Here is a 20,941-nt window from a genome sequence, read left to right on the forward strand (position 1 = left end):
TAAAATGTGAAATGTTTGCACTTGGCTATAAAGCAAGTCATGTTCCTGGGCTAAAGAAACCGCAAAGAGGCTAGTCGCTAGGGAGAGGAAGCCGGGTGTTGCTCCGTGATGTCATTACCCGGTGCCCACAGCGACCATTCTGGGCTGGGCTGTGGGCCACATTTTGCACCATGGGGTCTAGACAGCGTCGGCTGCAATTTGGTGAGCTGTCACTCTGGGGTGGTAGCAGGGCCTGTGTTCCACTTGAGGGAAGCTGAGTGTTGTTTTGTGGGCACCAGTTCCACGGTGCCAATTCTCTGTGCACATCCCGGCAGCTCCTGCATTGAGCGTCTGCCCCCTGGTGGTCAGTGCGCGTCACAGCAGCCAGTTGGACACTTAGCATATTAGCCTTTTATATATAGAAGATCAGTTCATAATGAATTGGGAGTTCTACAGTACACTGTATGGTATAGTTAAGGCAAAAAGCTTTACATCTGAAGTGGCTGCATACAACAGGAACTTAAAGATATGAAAAAGAAACACCCACACTTTATAAAAGAGAAGGAAAAATTAAAATTGCAGCAGTAAATCAAAATGAAAATTTGAAAAGTTAAACCATATTTTTTTATTTATATATAACTATCACATGAATTATAAAGAAGAAAAAGAATATCAGAATATAACTTGATAGATGTATGCATGCTATGGCTAAAATAAATGTTTCTACATATTATGAGAACATTATCAGTATAACAGGGCATTATGATTATTTAAAAATATGCAGAACTTATTTAATCTGTGCTTTAGAAATAAATGTATACAGTGTTATAAATTGAAAAGAACTCAAAAGAATAACTAATACCAAATATACACCTGGTGTATAAGAATTTAAAAAGGCTGCATTCAGCAAAGTTAGTCAGCTGTATTAAAAATGACACATATCCAAAACAAGATGCATATTATATAAAAAGGGACACTGTAAGATTTGCTAGCTGCATTAAATCCAAGGTCTAATCCACGAAATTTCCTTTTAATTATCATTTAGACAGGAGCATGCAAACAGTCTTAGGATCTACTTAGAGTCATCTCCAAACCCACTGAGGCTAGCTATCCTCTTTTTAGGGGCTAAGCAGGTATTCTGGTAGCGGCTTCCTCTTCCGCATCAGCCCGGTTTGCATTAATTTCTGCCAGTGTTCGGCCAAACCGTGCCCATTCATCATTTCGGGGGACAGCAATCTGCTGTTAAAAGAAAGACAATGTTTTATGCATATTGAAATAAAAGATGGGTCTACTCACTATTATTCAATTTGTTTTCAAATAACTTTTCCATTAAAAAGTAATAGTTGACCTGAATAGCCTTTCCATAATTACAGTGACTATAACAATGATTTACACATTCTGAAACAAAAGACAGTGCTTGTGAAATGTGTTCTAACAGCCTCAGAAATGACTTTGCTATTATCACCATCAGTGTGAGAGAAAATAACAATGATGCTCTATAACTATAACTCCTATGTACTATCTCATGACTTTTACTGCTGGGGAGGAAAATCTTAAAAAGTTTTACTTATTTACTTCATACTTTATTCCTAGTATGAACTAGTTTTTGAAGCATAGTTTAAAAGAACTGGTTTCGCCCTAACTAACCGGTTTGGCTCAGTGGATAGAGCGTCGGCCTGCGGACTGAAGGGTCCCAGGTTCGATTCCGGTCAAGGGCATGTACCGTGGTTGCGGGCACATCCCCAGTAAGGGGTGTGCAAGAGGCAGCTGATCAATGTTTCTCTCTCATCGATGTTTCTAACTCTCTATCCCTCTCCCTTCCTCTCTGTAAAAAATCAATAAAATATATTTAAAAGAACTGGCTTCTTATAAGTATTTTTTTTTTGTTTGGAGCACAAGATAACCTTTCTTGATATCTTAATCCCTGCATCAGAAGGTACACTACTTCTCCCCACTTAGTGATGTACCAAGAGCAAAACGGGAAAAGAGGCTTGTGATGCTTTTTTCTCACTGAAGCAGTTCAATAGCAAAATTTTTTGATAATTGTTATTATAATATTAGAGGAATATGACATTGCCATATTAGGACACAAACCATTCATTGTAGCAAATGGATGTGCCTGCTTATAAAATTAGATTAGGTTGGACAGTGATATCCAATTCAATATGGTACCTACCCGCCACATCTGACTACTTACATTAATGTACTTAAAATTAAATAAAATCTAAAATTTAGTTCTTCAGTTGTCCTAGTCACACTTTAAGTGTTCAATAGTCACATATGGCTTGTGGCTACCATATTGGACCGTGCTGATACAGAATAATTCCATTTGTGCAGATAGTTCAATTGGCTGTTCTAAATGATTCAATCTACTCTTCAGATCTAACTGCTAGAGGCCTTGGGGTGTCCAAGGCCTTTACTGAGCCATAAGGCACAGTAAAGAAGGAGTGACTAAGGCATTAGTCAGGCCTGGAAAAAAGGATATCACTCCTGGGATTGTGTACAGCCAACCTAGCACCAATGAGAGAACTGCAACTCATCCTGTTCGATTCAATAATAATGATTCTGCAACAAGGCTCGAGAGCCAAGATCACTTTTCACAATGTCATCAGAAAACTCTGAAAAAATATTACTTTGATTTTCACTACCTGGTCCAAACAAATATATGAATACAGAAAAAGAAAATCTTATTTCAATATCAATTCCGTAAAGCTTGAAAGTCCAACTATAATTCCAAATTTCTTTTTATGCCTAAAGAATTTCTAGCTTCCAGCAATGCATGCTTCAAGAAGCAAGGTACTTCCAACATATGATATTACCCTCAAAATCTGTTGCATGGGGACACAGGACATCCAGTTTAGAAAGAAAGTTAATCTCAAGAGTCCTTCCCACGGTGGAAAATAAGTACTATCTTTACAACCATATAGTTTATATAATTCATGAACCTCAAAGACTAGTTTTAACCACGAAGATAGAGTTACTACTATATTGTGAAAGCTAAATAGATGTGTCAAAATTATAGGCAGTGAGCCCCATACCTCTCCCACATCATATATAACAATCTGTCCTTCAGAATCACCCACGGCAATCTCTCTTCCAGAATGGGTCCATCTTACACGATTAAGAGCAGGATTACCCTCCACAGAAATACTGGCAGTTGGCACCTAAAGGCATTTAAAATATAGTGCAGTGTTAAACATTTCATCAAGATTTCTATAAACATGTAAAGTAGTAATTCTTCTTTCTTCCAATCTGGCTACATTTTTAAAGACAAAGATGAAAATAGATAAAGAATTTTCCCAACTTTCTTCTTGTTCAGTGATGCATTATGCATGATATTATAGTTAATCCTTGAAAATGGTTTGGGAAAATTAACTTAAGTCTTTATATAAGAAATTCTCATATGACTGGATACATCATGCTGAAAGATCTTCTCTATAATAAAGCATTCTCTGTTGTTTTAACTTCCTTAAGAAGTCTAGCTGTTTGACAACAGATGGCCAAAACCCCATTTTAAAGAAACATTTCAAAAGCCCTCATAAACAGATTGTGGTTCAATTTTAGAGGACAGGAATTACTTTTGAAGCTTGCATCTCTGTCAGCTGGAACTTGTGATTTGACCAGAATTCTTGGAAACAGTCCATACTGAAGGTACAGTATAGTTTTCTAAAGCCCCTGGTTCCATGAACTGTCTGGAGCAGGGAGAATGACGCACCAACACAATGGCACCAGCCCCCTGAAATCTGACGGTGTCTCTCAAATGCTGAAGAAAAAGAGATTTACTTGCCAAATGGACAGCAAACATTCAATGTTTGACTCAGACCAGAGCACAATCCAATTTTTAAAAAATTTGAAATATGACTCAAAATAATACTTCTAATTGCTACCAGTCATCCCCAAATTATAAATTTAACCTCTAGCATGCTGTTACATAGAAAAATTATAATTAAGATATATTCTTTCAATTTGAGTATAGGAGAGATCAAAATTTAATTGTAACCACAAATCTCTAACACCAAAACCCAAATTCAGAAAATAAAATTGGTAACATTCTAGTAATCAGCAACGAATAATCAAGTCCAATCATCCATTTATATATCATTTCCTCGCAGTATTTAAATGTTCCTCCTCTAAGTACTAAACTAGCAGTTAGCATAGTGTTAAATTTTTTATATGTCCAATATATCACCTCCTTGCCCTGTATAACCAAGTATTTTACTTCAAGGGACTGGACTGATACCACTAGAAATATAAGGAGACGTGCGAATGAGTGGGATGTGGGGAAGCAATCAAGAGACTTTCTCCTTACATGTTACTGACAGAACTGCTAGCATTACTTCTTACACCACAAACCAATATAGAATTCTAAGAATTCTAAGAATGTCATTAAGAATGTCTAAGCTGGTAAAAATATACACAGCTAACAACAAATAATAGCTGCAGTGAAATTTCACTGCCAACCAGTGATTTTAGTATAGCAATTAGGAAATTTGATGGTTTTTGTATTTATTTTATAGTAACAGTAAGAATGTTTTCATGGAACAAGTCATCAAAATATATTTTTCCTTCATTCAAATAAGTCAGGCTAAGACTAATGTTTGTGGGTGATATACAACTTTATCAAGGCTAAGAGAGAATCTAGAAAGTTAGGATTAAGGTTAACACACTTTAAGAGTCTGAGGCTCTCTACTTTCTAGCCTATGAATGAAAAATATTCCCTCTGCCGTATGAATGAGACTTTGCCAGGACATGAGAGGCACCATAGTGCTTTTCAGAAGTACAAGGAAATGCCCCTGTGCTCTTCACAACAGTGTTTCTCCCTTCAGTTCCGCACAGCATGCTGTTCATCATTAGGATACAAAGCTTATTTGGTTTCTTTGTGATGATGCTACACTCACAGAGCCCTTTTACATTCCTTGGGATAAAAATAACTTCACAAATTATTCAGTAACTCTCCAATTTTCTATTTTTCAGTGCAATTTTTATTTTCCCACTTACCTCTGTATCATTATTGAGATTCCACAAATCCAGCCTCCCCATGCCATCCACACATGCAAATAGGGCTGGGTGGGTAGGTGACCACATAACATCATAAACATAGTCTGAATTATCTTCGAATGAGTATAAAGGCTTGTTATTCTGAAAGGGAAAAGTTGATGCTTAGCGCAGTCAAAATATGACATACATTCAACAGGTATAACATTTTATGATATTTAACTCAGTCTAGAAAAAGTTCCCATAATTTGTTTTACTATACCGTATCTGGAGTTATGGAACTAAGAATCAACTATTGGATTGCATTTTCTTTTTAACTTATAGTTAACCATACTGTTTAAAAAAAGGAATAGAAGGTACTTTAAAAACATTTGTCAATGAGAGGATTCTAGGAAGAGGATAGCAATGGCACTGTATTTTTTGAATGTCCTCTAAATCTCTCCATAAACCCAGATAAAGTACAGCAAAATCAAAGATTCACAGACATCTACAACAAGATCAGGATGTAAGCAGGTAAAAACAAACCTCTGACAAATACAAGACCTGCCCAGTATGAGCATCTGTGAGGCAGGGCATGTGGGAAGGCACGCGGGCTTCTGATAGCCAGAAAACAGAGCCTCATAGTCAATAACAGATACTTAGTGGCCAGCATGGGGGTCAGTCTGAGAACAGCAGCAGAAACTGTGAGGGATTTTGACACAATTGCATTTATAAATAAATGCATACAGACTCCATGTGATATAAGTAAGGTCTAATGGTGCAGTCTGAGCCTTATAAACTCTCTAACACCCCAATCTCTAACAAACCAAAGAGTCCTTTAAAGACCAAGTCTCACCAAAGAGAAACTTCTGGGAGCAGTATCCAAGTTGTGGAATACAGCACAGGAGGGGCAAAGGAAAGAGAAGGTGCAGATACAGGTGGTGAAGAAGAACAGAAAAGGCATATCTCACTTAGATGGGTAAAGAAATATATAGAAGGCATATCTCAGATCAAGAGAGAGATAGGTAAAGAAATATAAAAAAGGCATATCTCAGAGAGAGAGGTAAAGACATATCTGCTTTGCAAGAAACACAGGAGAGCTTTCACCTAGACAATACACCTAGAAAAGCTATCTCTTCCCATTTCCTCCCTCTTAAAAGAAAACTCATTTCACTAGTAGACAATAAGCAACAAAAAGGTATCTTAGTCAAATCCCATACAAAGTTATCATGACAGATCTTCAATAAGGGTGTCATAACAAATGGGAAAAGAACAGTCTTTTCAACAGATGAAACTGGGGCAACTGAATATGCATATGCAAAACAATGAAGTTGGACTGCCTCCTTCCTCACATGGAAATTAACTTAAAATGTACCACAGATCTAAATATAAGAGGTAAAACTATAAATCTCTTAAGAAAAAGCACAGGAGTAAATCATTGTGACCTTGGATTCTGCAATAGTTTCTTAGATAAGAAGCGAAAAGCACAAACGACAAAAGAAAAAAGTGGATAAACTGGGCTACATCAAAACTAAATACTCTTATGCTTCAAAAAAAACCCTCAAGAAAGTGAAAAGATAATTTATACAATGGGAGAAAATATCTGAAAATCATGTATCTGATAAGTATTAGTACTCTTACAACTCATTAAAAGGCAAATAACCCAATTAACAATTGGGCAAAGGATTTGACTAGATTTCTCCAAAGATCTACAAACAGCAACCAACCACTTGAAAATATGCTCAACATCATTATCCATTAGAGGGATGGAAATTAAACGACAATGAGAGATCATTTCATACCACTAGGATGGCTATATAGGACAGATAATAACAAGTATTGGTGGAGGATGTGAGAAATTGGAACTCTCAGACACTGCTGGTGGAAATGTAAATTGGTGTAGCTGCTTTGAAAAACAGTTTGGCTGGTCCTGGAAATGCTAATTAGAGTGACATATGACCCGAAATTCTTCTCCTAGGTCCATACCTAAGAGAAATGGAAACACAGCTTGCTGGCAACCAGAAGCTAGGAACAGATTCTCCCTCAGTGCCTCCCAAAGTAACCAACCTTGTCAACACCTTGATTTTGGACTTTTTGCCTACAGAACTGTGAGAGAATAAATTTCTGTTCTTTTAAAGCCACCTAGTTTGTGGTTATTTGTTCCAGCATCCCTAGGGAATAAACAGAGTAATTCTGTATTTTTCGGGGTAACTGGGTAGATCTAGATTAATAACCAAAAGAGTCCCTACAGTAAATACATGAACAGTGAGGTGCTCTCAAAAGACCTGGGAAATACAGTTTCACTTGGATCAGAACAGGAATAAACAGATCCTCTTTAAAAAGAAATGATACCACCTTACACGGTTTAACTCAGTGGATAGAGTGTTGGCCTGTGGACCAAAGGGTTCCGGGTTCAATTCCGGTCAAGGGCATGTACCTTGGTTGCAGGCTTCTCCCCGACCTAGGCCCTGGTCAGGGCGCGTGCAGGAGGCAACTAATCAATGTGTTTCTTTTACATCAATGTCTGTCTCTGCCCTTCCCTCTCTCTTCCACTCTCCCTAAAAATCAATGGGAAAATATCCTCAGGTGAGGATTAACAAAACAAAACAAACAAAAAGAAACGATATCCAGGTCAGAAATACCTTCCTTATAACCTGCCAACAGGACCTTTTTGAGAAGACATGTGTCTATTAAAAACAAAAGAAATACAAAGAAGCAGAGTCTTACAACAAAATACAGACAGTATCCAATATAAGCACTGTCTATCTAGGAGAGAGTCTCAATCCAAGAACTGTGAGAATTACCACCCAGGGCAAGACTATCTCTACAGGAAGATGAATGAATCATGCTATCATTGCTTGATGCCATTAAACATTCAAATTAGAAAACTTCCTTTGTTCCAATTGCTTGCTCACTAAGCAATCTTCTGATTATAATTTGGCTTCCCATGTGGGTTGTCTACAGGGAAACAATGAGCTGGTCAGGCCAGCATGAGTATCGGGGCTTTTTGACAGTTATTTCTCATTGTAAATTAATAAATTGACCTTCTCCAATGTATCCGTGTCTTAGGAGCCTGTCAGTTCCAGTCAGCACTCCCTAGCTAATCAACTCTAGAAGATGGACAAAATTTAATTTCTAAATATGTGAAGGACAGGCTGGACACCGGTCAGCAGCAAGTTACTATGGTCAATGCTGCCACTCGGTCCCAATGGTCAGTAGGCTTCCTCACGAAACACCCCAATCTCAAAGCATTTTTTCATTTTAACTTGTCTAATGTGCACAGTTGCTATTCCAAGAGTCAGTAAAATATCTTTGACCCTGTTTTAATGCTTGTATTCTCTGAGCATTAAATAGGGAAGTTGTTAAAATAAGGAGGGGATTTAAGATATCAGAGACTGTAACAAAATTTTAGGGTGTGTAAGGATTACAAAAGTCTGAAAACTACCAATTCTAAGAAATTATCACATTAACAATCTTAATTTTGTCACTTTACAGTAAATATGGTTTGACAGATATTGCTCTGAGACTAGAAAATACCGTGTATACATTAAAACACTTTGTCCCCCAAATAAATAATTTTTATAGTTTAAGAGTCATCTGTAACAAGTATGGTTAAATGTAATGGAACAAATCTTCAGGTTACTTTCAAGAAGCTTTTACTTCTCACATATTCTTCCTACCATTTTCAAGGCTGGAAAAGTGCTTTTTATTGTGAAATTTCAAATTTGGTATTTTGAAAAGGTAACCATATCCTCCAAATAAATTTAGAAGCTGACTACAAAAGTAGATTACTTTAAATTAAAGTTGAGGCAGTGCCAAATTGAGATTTCTAAGGATTTTTTTAGAGGATTTACAGAAAGGGGATAAAAAGGACTCTTGTTTTGCTACTGGGGCACAGCCAGATCTTAAAAAGTACACAGATACAGTGATATCTAATGGTGCATTCTTCCAGTTTACAGAGCACAGAGATAGAGAAGAAAAACACTTTAAAAGTATGTTAAATTCCTGAATGTAAAGATACTGGTTTAAAGAGTTTAAAATGGAATTGAGAGAATGTTTTTATTTTTTATTTTTTTTAATACATTTTATTGATTTTTTACAGATAAGAAGGGAGAGAGATAGAGAGTCAGAAACATCGATGAGAGAGAGAAACATTGATCAGCTGCCTCCTGCATATCTCCCACCGGGCATGTGCCCGCAACCAAGGCACATGCCCCTGACCGGAATCGAACCTGGGACCCTTCAGTCCGCAGGATGATGCTCCATCCACTGAGCCAAACCGGTTTTGGCACGAGAGAATGTTTTTAAAAAGAGTATTTAAAAGCCTTACCTGCCTGTTATTCATCACCATTATGTTAAAGAGCACAGAGGCTCTATCAAGTTGTTTGACAGGATAGAAATAAATACCAGCAACACAATTAACCTTAAAGTATAAATCTAAGATCAGCCCTAACTGGTTTGGCTCAGTGGATACAGCGTCGGCCTGCGGACTGAGAGGTTCCAGGTTCGATTCCGGTCAAGGGCATGTACCTGGGTTGCGGGCACATCCCCAGTAGGAGGTGTGCAGGAGGCAGCTGGTCGATGTTTCTCTCTCATCGATATTTCTAACTCTCTATCCCTCTCCCTTCCTCTCTGTAAAAAAATCAATAAAATATATATATAAAAAATAAAATAAAATAAAAAATCTAAGATCAGAGCAATGACACTGGGAGCCATGATACTGGCAAATAAAAACTATTTACCCAGCACACTGTTATTGTTGTTTCATCCTTCATACAAAACTGTTTGTGTGAAGAACAATTCGAATAAAAAGTAATTCTAATGAAGTTTTTGAAGGTCCTTGGGCATGGATAAAAACACCGTTCTACATACAGTGGCCCATTCTTTGGCCACTAACTTTTGAGAGGTATGTATGTGTGGGGAAGAGGGAAGAGGCATATATCACAGTTGAATGAATAAGAGTGTTCTATACGAAGCTCAGGGAAGAAAGCAATACCTAGCCCAGAAAGAGATATGCCTGCCTGTCATTCTTATTCAGAGACAGTTCTATGTTAAAATACAACAAAATACAAGAATGAGAAGATATCAACCACCAATCAACCAATAATATAACAAAAGCAAGCATCAGTTAGTCTGCTTCCACAGATATAAGTTCTGTTCTTGTTTAGGCAAGACGGCCCCTTCATTTTTCAGTCCTGTTAGCAATATATGTAAGGATGAAAGCCTCAAATTTAAAGCTAACGGAAGGCTAGCAAACTGAAGCCCTGAGATATTCAAAATAACAATAAATCTACAAATAGATAAATTCTTTTCAATTACTAAAAGGACGCTAGCCAGAAAACCTAAGAGATGTAATGTCTCCTGTGCTATACACAGGACTACTAAGGTGAGAGCACAGCCAAGTTCTAGCCACTTACACTGCTGCCTGCAGCCTATAGAGAAGCGGGGGCTTCATCTTTCCAATTCTGCCTCTTCCTTTGGTGTTACTAGCTAGTTTACGCATTTCTTTGGAGGAGTCTTCCTTCTCTTTTCCATGATGTAAATCTAATTAAAAGAAGGAAGTCAAGAACAATCCAAGAAAGAAAACAGACCATTGACTAAACGCATTCAGGTTCTGTCTAATACCCATGAAGGGAAAAGGAGGAACTGAACATTGTTAAGTGCCTACTACATGCTACACACTATGTTAAGCATTTTTGTTTCCTTCATTAGGTTTAAGGTAAGTGCTATTTTTCTACCTGCTAATGCCAAACTGGAAAATGCTTAATTTTAAAAGGCAAGGTTTTAGAGGCGAAGTCTTCTAACTCACTTCATATTAGACTGAAAGAAAGCATCAAGAAAAGATAATAGTGAATAGTGAGTTAACTTGAACTAGATTTCTGAAGCCAGTATTTGATAACTGTAATAGCAAAAAAAAAATCTCTTAAGACTACTAGGTTTTCTCAAAATACTGAAGAACAAAATAAGGTCTCTAAACTTTGTCTCATGATGAATTATTCAAAAGGTCAATATTTAGGATAAGGCAGATGGAAACATGAAAAATGTAGCTTAAAACTTAATTTAAATAGAATCTGATATTCTGAATATACGACTTTGCAAGCAACAATGTAATAGTGCAGAAAAGCTAGAGAGCAAAGTCAAGGCACTTTAATTTTAAAACAGCTCAAATGAAATTACAAGGCCTATCACAGGAAGTAACATTCCTGACCTGACTTTGCCTTGAGACTTTCAGTGAGGTAGGGCATTGTCACATTTATCTGGAATTGCTGGAGAATCAGGAAGTACTTCATTACTTAAGTGGGGGTTTTGAATAACTGAAACTTATTAAAAACAGAAAATAACTATTTAAATTACTTATTTTGGAAAACAAAAATACATATCCATCTATAACTTTATACAATACTTTCTTTTTAAAAATTTCTTTTAGAATTTATTGATTTTAGAGAGAGGAAGGGTGAGAGACAGAGAAAGAGAAACATCGATTTCTTGTTCCACTTATTTATGCATTCAATGGCTGCTTCGTGTATATGTTCCTGACCGGGTTTTGAACTTGTAACCTTGGTGTAATGGGACAGTGCTCTAACCAACTGACCTACCCAGCCAGGGTATACCATACTTCCTTTTTTTAAAAAATATATATTTTTACTGATTTCAGAGAGGAAGGGAGAGGGAGAGAGAAATAGAAACATCAAGGATGAGAGAGAATTGATAGGCTGCCTCCTGCACATCCCCCACTGGGGATCGAGCCCACAACCTGGGCATGTGCCTTTGCCTGGGATTGAACCTGGGACCCTTCAGTCCATAGACTGATGCTCTATCCACTGAGCCAAATCAGCTAGGGCCATACTTTCTTTTTTTTTTTTTTTAAATATATATTTCTTTATTGATTTCAGAGAGGAAGGGAGAAGGAGAGAGAGATAGAAACATCAATGATGAGAGAGAATCATTTATTGGCTGCCTCCTGCACACCCCCCACTGGGGAACGAGCCCGCAACCCAGGCATGTGCCCTCAGCCGGAATCGAACCCGGGACCCTTCAGTCCGCAGGCTGACGCTCTATCCACTGAGCCAAGCTGGCTAGGGCCATACTTTCTTAATGACTCAAACTTATTATGTGTAGCTTTATCAAATAGGACTTATCGTACATTAGTTATTATCTGTCTTTTCTCCATTTTCCCATCAGTTCTATAAGCCACTGTAGTCTGAACAAATCTCTAAAAACTCTCCAAAAAAAAAAAAAAATGTCTGACTTTAGTGCTGCATGACAGCTATGTGAGGTGCTATGCGAGATACTCAGTGGCTTTTTCTCCAACTCAGTTCAGGGCAGACAGTTCTGTGCTCAAAAAGCCTGAAGTAGTTGGAAGACTGGTGTTTGTGTGTGGGATGACCATATTTGTCAGCACACTTTTATGAAAACTACAACCTCTAGTAGCTCACTTATGTTCTGTCTAACTTCTTATCAAGTTTGATCTATCAGTTAATCATGCTAAGCTATTAGAAAACTTTCCATCTTTCCTACGTAGTACTAGAGCACCACCTTGTGCTAGAAACCTAAGCAAATGAGCAGACATCTGTTTTTAGATACCTTAGTTGTCCAAAGCTTTACTGTCCAGTCAAATGATGACGTGACAAAAAGATGTGAGAAGTCTACTGCTCCAACAGCTGCATGACAATGGATGCCAGTGATTGGTCCTTGATGTCCCTCAAACATCTCACTGATTCCAGCTTTGCTGTTTCATCAAAGTGATAGATAATGTTAGGGAAATCTCGGTAAGATAACCAACTTACAAAAACATTATTTTACAGTTTATTTATCAGACTTTGACATAATTTCAACACACTTAACTCTGTGCTCATAACCTATCAGAATAACTGAAATTGAGTATTACTCTATTTGGTAACACTACTAAAGCAATCCTATATAATAAAAGGCTAATATGCAAATAGACCAAACGGCAGAACAACTGAACCAGTTGCTATGATGCGCGCTGACCACCAGGGGGTGTGTGAGGAACATGGCAGGCGTCGGCAACAGGTCGCAGAGCGTGAAACATGGCGGGTGTCGGCCATGGTGGGATGATGGAGCAGGTGAGCAGGGGGCGTGGACCAAGGTGGGGTGCCAGTTGCTGTCATCGGGGTGAGCCTCTGGTGGCTACTGAAAATTCTTTGCTCCTGTGCGCCACGGTCCCACCCGGCATTCGCACCTGCTGCCGGCACTGGCCCCACTTGCACCTGCTGCCGGCGCCCGGCGCAGGTCGCAGTCGCTTAGCACTGTTAGCAGGTGCAAGTGGCGGCTGCCAGCCCTGATTGCCCCTAAGGGCTTCTCCACCTCCCCCTGCTCCTGAGGGGCCATCAGGGACAGCAGCCGCTGCTCACACCCGCTGCTGGTGCTGGCCCCGATCGCTCTGCCCCAATTGCTCCACAACATCAGCACATGGGAGCGGCGGTGGGGGCGGGGCTGCCGGCAGACAGGGGACCAGAGGGGTCAGTTGGGGGCGTGGAGGATGGGCCGAGACCTGCCCCTGTGCCCACCGCAGCCTCATGGCCCACAGTTCCTTTCAAGGTGCATGAATCTGTGCACTGGGCCCCTAGTAAGTTCATATTTGAACCATAAACATGATATTGAAAACAGAACTCAAAAGTTCAATGTCTGAAGTGGTGGAATAGAGATAAAGGGATACTACATGTAAGAGAGAAAATCTGGACTACTTTGAAGTGAAGCTTTGAAGTGAAGGTGATCTGTATTTGAGATGAAAACTGGACATTCAATTTTTTTTAAGGAAGCAATTGATAAGGTACAGCTAGACAATTTCAAAACATATTGAACAGCAGGAGAAATACTAGTCAATTTAAAATGTGTACGTGACATTACAATTATCAGGAGGACTGAACTAAAAGCTCAAAGTCCACATAAAATGAGAAAAGGGCTGAAAGTCTTATTTACAACTTTAAAGGTCAATATGTGGCATGTGTATAATATATTTGCAATTGCTGAATGTTATTTTCCACCACTAACTTCTGTAAGCATGTGCACACATACAAAACTACACCACAACTTTCAACATCCAAAATACATCATGATCCAAAATAACCTTTGATTTTTTAAAAATTGTTTTAATTTTATACACCTGACCTCAAATAATTTGTCACAAAAAATGAGTGACTCTAGGAGTGCCCCTTAAACAAGGGGCAATTTGTTTCAATGAGATTATTCAGGGAAAACTTTTAAATAATTGCAAATTCCAGTTTAGATGTACCTGCCATGGCGGCATGCTGTGTACACAGAACCTTCTTCACTCCCAACAACAAAGTTGTTGACATCTCCAACAGGGAAGGACATTGATGTCACAGCTACTGCCTTTGACTGTTTATGAACCAATTCCATGCTGTCCTGGATAGAAAAAATTAAGGAAATTATTTTGTAAACTTGTAATTTTTATTTTTTTAAGAAAAATTTATATTTTTAATTGGTTTGTAAACAATTCTTTTATTATACTTCTTATATAAATTGCCTTTGAGTAAGTGAAGCAGGTTTGAAAATAAGATATATACAATAAACTATATTTAACACATGTTTAGATTTATAAACTGTTACCATAATACCATTATAAAACATTTATGAAAAACATAAGCTGGGGTTTATAGATTTAAAAAATAACATTTGCCTCAAAATTTCAGAGTTTTCCAAAATAAACCTACCTGTGGATGGGAAAGCATGTCCAGACTCCATGAACAAATTTTTCCATCAGTAGAGATGCTAATCAGATTATGAGCATTTTGTGTTCCAACGACATTTACACAATATACAGGATGCTGAAGAAAGAGATATTAAGGTTTTCTGGAATTATTTCACCAAGAAAGTGAAACAATTTTTACTGCATAATCATAGATATTCTCTTTCATATCAAAACTGTCTCATATCTTCAGGGCATTTTTAATGTGAAGTTTGACGCTATTCTGTTGATTAACAAAAGGATGTCTCAGAAGAGAAATGGGTTTCTAATAAAACAAATTTCCAGAAAAACAGAAAAAAGGCCTTTGTTCTTGGCTGCTAAATGATAAGGAATTCACACATCAAAGGAAACACATTCTGAAGCTACTCTGACGGGCACCACTAAGTATTTAATGGTGAAGGAGCATAGGAGTCTAAGGGAAATAACCTCTTTACTTACCGTGTGCGCAGCAGCAGACAGTGGAGTTCTTTGCACTGGAGTTCTTTTATTGCTACGGTTATCCCACAGCACAATTTGGCCTGAATACGTACCGCCAACAACCAGATTTGGATGAAATTTTGCAAATGTAGCAGACATCACAGCTGACTGCAAATCAGTAAGATTTTTATATTTAAAGTTCAAATGTTAGAAGCTTGACAAGTTATAAAAAAGCATTTTCCCCTTCATTATAAGGTATTAGAGGTTATAAAAACAAGTAAATAAATTCATTTTAAAATTTTTACTTTGTTCCAGAATATAAAAATTTATTTTTGAATAGTTTTTGCTTAAAAGTCTAATGTAATGATTACTTACATAAATATGTTTAAGTAACTTCTAAAGAAAGGAAAATATTATTTTATTCAATTATAGTATTAAGTCAAAAGGTAACTGGCTTTGCATTAACCTCTAACAATAATCTGACAACAGAGTATATGCTAGCTTTGATTCAGTTAAGTGCTTTTTTCAGAATTATAATATTATTAAAAGATTATAACTTATGTAACCAAAAAAGGCTTGCAAATTCTAACCTACTAAATCCTCTTTAAAACTCTGCATCTGTTTCCTACTTCACACATATGTTTCTACTTAAAACGATCTAGTTCCAACTCCTCAGGCCTTGTATAAGTAATTCAGTGGGCCAACAGTCTAATTGTATATTCAGCAAATAAGTTCCTAAGAAATACCCTGTAGAAAAGACATTTTAGAAAATATTTCTTTTATACAATCAATCACAATAACAGAAAATCACAACTGCAAAGAACTTTAGGTGTGATTAAACATTATAAGAGATGTCAGAAATGCTACAAAAAGGCAGATCATGTTGAATTGAGAAGTCTTCAGTTTTCTGTTAACATCTGTTTGCAAATATGGGTGGTTTAGAAAATGCCAACCCAATAAAATCATTATGTTGACAAGAAAAGAAAAAAGGCACTTGTCTAAATGCATTAATGAATTCTTAAACTTGGGAAAGCTGTGAAAAGACCATCTTACCTGGCAGTGAAATACATATTCTGGGGTAGTTTTTTTGTATTTCATATTCCATACAAGGGCCACACCATCCGGCTCGTGAGGAGCATCTTCATTGTTATTATAGGAAGCCACGAGTAACTCCGGATACTGCTCACAAAAACCAAGTAGAAAAAAATGCTATGATAAGAACTGTTTTTACATTCTTAGTTACTCATTGTCTCTATCAAATTATTCTGAAATACTAATACCTAATACTTCATAAAAAAAGAGGTATCTCTAGAGTTTGCTTACTGGAATGTAACATTACCTTAAATTAGTTATTTAAAATGCTTTAATTAACTTCATTAATATGTGTATTACAATTTTATCCAAAGGATTTGGTGAGCAATTGAAACTGGGTTATGGCATAAATAAAATCTTGAGTTTTAAATATAAGTAATGTTTCCAATAATTTCTTCCACAGTTTACATAAGACAAAATGAATAAGAAAACATTAGATCTATCATCTATTATTATTTTAAATGATATATATTGATTTAATTACACAAAATTTCCATTATTAAAATAAAAGGTGAAGTAATTTAAGCAAAAACAAAACAAAAAACCACAACTCACAGATACAGACCACACTATGGTGATTACCAGAGGAAAGGGGGTGGGGAGAGGTAGAAAAGGGTGAAGGAGGATAAACGGTGACAGAAGGAGACCTGGCTTTGGGTGATGAACACACAAGCAATATACAGTTAATGTATTACAGAGCTGTACACCTGAAGCCCATACAATTTTATTAACCAATGTCACCCCAATAAATTCAATAAAAGTAAAACAAAATTTAAAAAGAATAAAAATAAAGGAGGAAAAAACAAAAATGAATTAATAGCAACCAGTTTTATAATTTACCTGAGATGACCAATCCAAACAACTAACAACCCGATGCTTTGACCACCGTTCGTCAAAAAATTGTCGATTTAATGACAGTTTTGCACCTGCTTGAATCTCTCTATAGAAAAGACCAAATCCAGAAAAAGGTGGTGTTATAACTTCTTACTCTTAATCTTAATGTAATTTAACATTGCTGAAGCCATAATTTTAGCAATTAAACATTACCCTTCTTTGTCTTCCAAATCTCTGCCACTGTAGTCAAAGAAGATGTTAATCTGCTCAGAAAGAGCTCTTTCTACAATTCTTGTGGAATGGTCAAAGAAACTTAAAAACTCTTCAGTGTGCAAGATTTGTTGCTTTTCTTCTTCAGTCAGCTCATGAGGGGGAGCTGGAAAACAAATGTTTTTCTGAAGTCTGACTTATGTGAGTCAAATCAGGTCAACTCACTATTACAGTTTGGATCAATGAATGCCACACGTTCTTTTACAACCAGATTCGCCTCTTTAATTTAGAGCATTTTATTCTACTTTCATACATAAACAATAAAGGAAATCTTAATAGGAATCAACAAAATTTTTTAAAGTTAAATTCTTTAAGATACCTTTATTATCATTTTCCTCATCTTTCTTTAAAATTTTCTCTTCTTCAGGTTCAATAGGTGGTTTAGGAGTCACTACATCATCTTCTTCTTCTTCATCTGAAAAAAACAGAACAAGAATTATTTTTATGAAAATAACTGCTAATTTTTGAGGTCACAGGCAGAAGGTATCACAACTCTTTACATAAAAGCAAAAGCAAATCACTGATAAGACAGAATAAGTACAAATAATATGAATTAGGGCAACATAATTTTGAAGAAAGAATTATGTAGAACCTCTTGGTTTTTATACATACCTATGTAGCATCTTATCAACAGTCATTCCAAATTCTGTAGCTACAGAAACTGAAATAAAATATGTAAGCAACTAGGATGAATTCCTCAGGGAAATTTCTAAAAGCTTGCAAGGTTTATCATTCCAGACAGAACAACATGCAACTCCTATGTGGTTTTATGTAGCATGCTGACACATTAATGCTGTAGAATGAAGAAAATCAAATGTCGAAAATAGCCTACAGAGCTGGCTGCTTACTTGTGATCTGAAACCATCAGCGTCTAATGGGTCTTCATATGGCATAAAGACGGCTTACATTAACTCTCAGGTTGCTATTTGAGAGGCAGGTTTTAAAGATAATAGCTATGAGACCACATTTTCTATTCTGTCATTTTAAATGCAAGTCTCATTACTACCGTTATATAATGTGGCAATAAGCACTTAACGTTTTCTTGAATAAAAATATATATTGAGATAATATATAATGTTTAGAAGACTTTTTATTACTAAATCTACTCTTATATTCCCAAACCAGGAAATAACTTAAAATCACTTATTTTAAAATGTTATAGAACATACAGCTCTGCCTACTCTTTCACTACATACTGAGATGGGTTTTTATGGAGAAAACACTTTTTTTTTTTATTGCGGAAACAGATGTGTCATTTGTCTATGGGGGAATAGCAGCAGGCATCTACAGCACAGTGCATCTCAAGTAATGAGAGCCTATTCAATAAGGGAACTTTCCTTGTTAGTTACAGTCCTTTCCCTGACCCATGTTTGAAATTATCTAAAACACACATATATACGACGGACACAAAAGAATGGTCAAGGATGGGAACCAGCTGCCAAGTCATGGTCCCACAGCCAAGCCAGCTGACTAGATAGCAACAACCAGATGGCATTGCTAGGATTGTGTCTTTCTGCTACAAGGTGGCAATGGGATGGCATAACATTCTTCCGCTTGACTGCTTCCAATCCTGTCTCTCCCCAATGGCAAGCCCATGCAATTACCCGCACCCCAGGAGGCCTACAGATAAGCCTTTGCCCTGCAAACAAAATGCAGCTTGTAGGCCACACCAGCTGCCAAACCACACACATAGTGTTAGGTTTGGAGAGCTATGAAAATCTTTCTAACTCTATAGTATAGGCAATAAAAATATAACTGTAGCTGTAGGGAAGAAAGCTTTAAACGACACTGTATAATGCACACAATGATACAACCTCCAACTTAATCAAAATGATAATGACGTATGCCAATCCTACATTACTTGAAATAGAGTGATTTTTACGTTCTGACAAGTTTACAGAACTAGGATAAATGGCACGAATGATTTCAATATATGCTCATACTTTTGAACCAAATGGTGAAGGTTAAAATTTTTCCTTTCAAGGGCCTCAATCAGCCACAAAGGAAAACAGTAATCACTGTCTTTTCAGCCAGCCCAACCGCATTTGTCAGCCCTTTCTCCGTCAATGCAGCCAGAGCAATCAACCTGCCAAACATTCAGAATGGAAAAACAATCTGAAAATACAGGGTATAATGCACCTGCCAGTGAAAATGGCCATTTCAAGAAAAGCTAGTGATCTCAGTGACCCCACTGAGGAGGCGGTAGTGCAAAGGGGAAAGAACACGTAAAAGAATTCTTAGTGATCGCCACTCTCTTGCACATTGACACTTCCTTACAAAGCATGCCAATTACAGCTTTTGTGCTACTTAAAAAATGAAAGCTTTTTTGGAACAATATAATCACACAGAGAAACAGAAAGACAGTACTCCTTTTTAGATGAATTCTCATATACAACGGATTATTAATCTGAAAACAGTATAGCTGGTAACAATTCTATACTGCTCAAACATTAGAACGAAATTTTACTATAAAGTCACCTGCAAGTGTAATGTAATAATTTAATTACATTTAACTTAAAAGTTAACTTTTAGAATAATAGGATATTTACTTTAATTAAAAATTAAAACTGGGAATATATATATATATGTATATATATATATATATCCATTTTCTGCTAATACTATCAATTATCCTAATCAATCTCATTAGTAGCGTTCACTGAATGTAAACCCTAAAATCAAAGATAGGGATTTTGAATCACCCTGGACAGGTCACTCTTGAGCACTGTGAATTATAAATTACAGCCTCCTGCCCACATCGTATTCTCCTCCCTCAACTTTGTTGCATTATACGGCTTCTAAGTACCATTTCCAATGACAGGTGTCAAATTCCTGTCATAATGCATATGGTCAGTACTTTAGTGCTAAGTGACCTCATAATCTACATATTTAAAAGAAAAGATCTTGTTTATAGACACTCTTTTCCTTTTAAAATGTAGATGATGTTAGGCAGTGATCTATATCTGCCTACAATATGGCATCTACCATGCCTATTTGCCTATATAGGTTATTTTAGATGTAGTTGAATAATAATTATTAACTATTTAAATACATGTTTTTCAGGATTTCATTTTAGAATGAACATGCATAGCTTCCTTTCCACATGGATTAAAAACTGATTTAAAAATTATGATAGGTATTTAAACCCATATTTCATAAAAATGATTAAGCTAAATGAATTTGAAGGGACATAAAAATAAATGATCTGCTATTCTTATAAAATGCAAAACATAATATTTTCATTATAAAGCTGATCTTTAACAATTACCTATGTATACCAAATAACTGGCAAAAACACCTAACATCAGTAACATCCAACTAAGGAATGTTCCTCTGAAACAAAGATATTTCTCTTATTAAAAACTAATACAATAGCTACTAAAGGACTATTAGCATGACCAAAATATTACAATTCTAAAGATTTAAGCCAGTCCCTATTACATGATAAGCTTTAATATATTTAAAACTGAAAGACTTCAACAGAGCAGGAAGACTGAAAAATGGGACTGCCATGTCACATCAATTTATTGATGAATATTCATTGAAATATGCTAAGTGGTTAACTCCATGCTTTCTCTGACAGGGAATCTAAGGTTATAAACTGAGCAGTAAAGAATGCATAAAAGTAGCAGTTACTTTTAA

General features: G+C 36.6%; 1 protein-coding gene across 11 annotated transcripts in view; it reads right to left on the bottom strand.

Moving 5' to 3' along the window:
• Positions 1-370: 370 nt before the first annotated feature.
• Positions 371-20,941, bottom strand: part of DYNC1I2 (dynein cytoplasmic 1 intermediate chain 2) — a gene marked incomplete at its 5' end in the record, with an annotated part of 52,982 nt that continues 32,411 nt past the window's right edge. For 7 of the 11 annotated variants that reach the window (XM_081095660.1, XM_081095657.1, XM_081095659.1 and 4 more), the window contains 11 exons: positions 371-1,218; positions 3,018-3,143; positions 4,978-5,118; positions 12,538-12,682; positions 14,210-14,343; positions 14,652-14,765; positions 15,125-15,271; positions 16,157-16,282; positions 17,036-17,135; positions 17,243-17,405; positions 17,619-17,714. In XM_081095660.1, coding sequence (XP_080951786.1) covers positions 1,105-1,218; positions 3,018-3,143; positions 4,978-5,118; positions 12,538-12,682; positions 14,210-14,343; positions 14,652-14,765; positions 15,125-15,271; positions 16,157-16,282; positions 17,036-17,135; positions 17,243-17,405; positions 17,619-17,714 — 1,406 coding nt within the window. In that variant the 3' untranslated portion in view covers positions 371-1,104. The remainder of the gene's footprint in view (positions 1,219-3,017; positions 3,144-4,977; positions 5,119-12,537; positions 12,683-14,209; positions 14,344-14,651; positions 14,766-15,124; positions 15,272-16,156; positions 16,283-17,035; positions 17,136-17,242; positions 17,406-17,618; positions 17,715-20,941) is intronic. The other 4 variants (XM_081095652.1, XM_081095658.1, XM_081095656.1 and 1 more) reach the window with 2 other exon arrangements.

Source organism: Myotis nattereri (genome assembly GCF_964212035.1).
Source record: "Myotis nattereri genome assembly, chromosome: 7".
Lineage (NCBI taxonomy): Eukaryota > Metazoa > Chordata > Mammalia > Chiroptera > Vespertilionidae > Myotis > Myotis nattereri.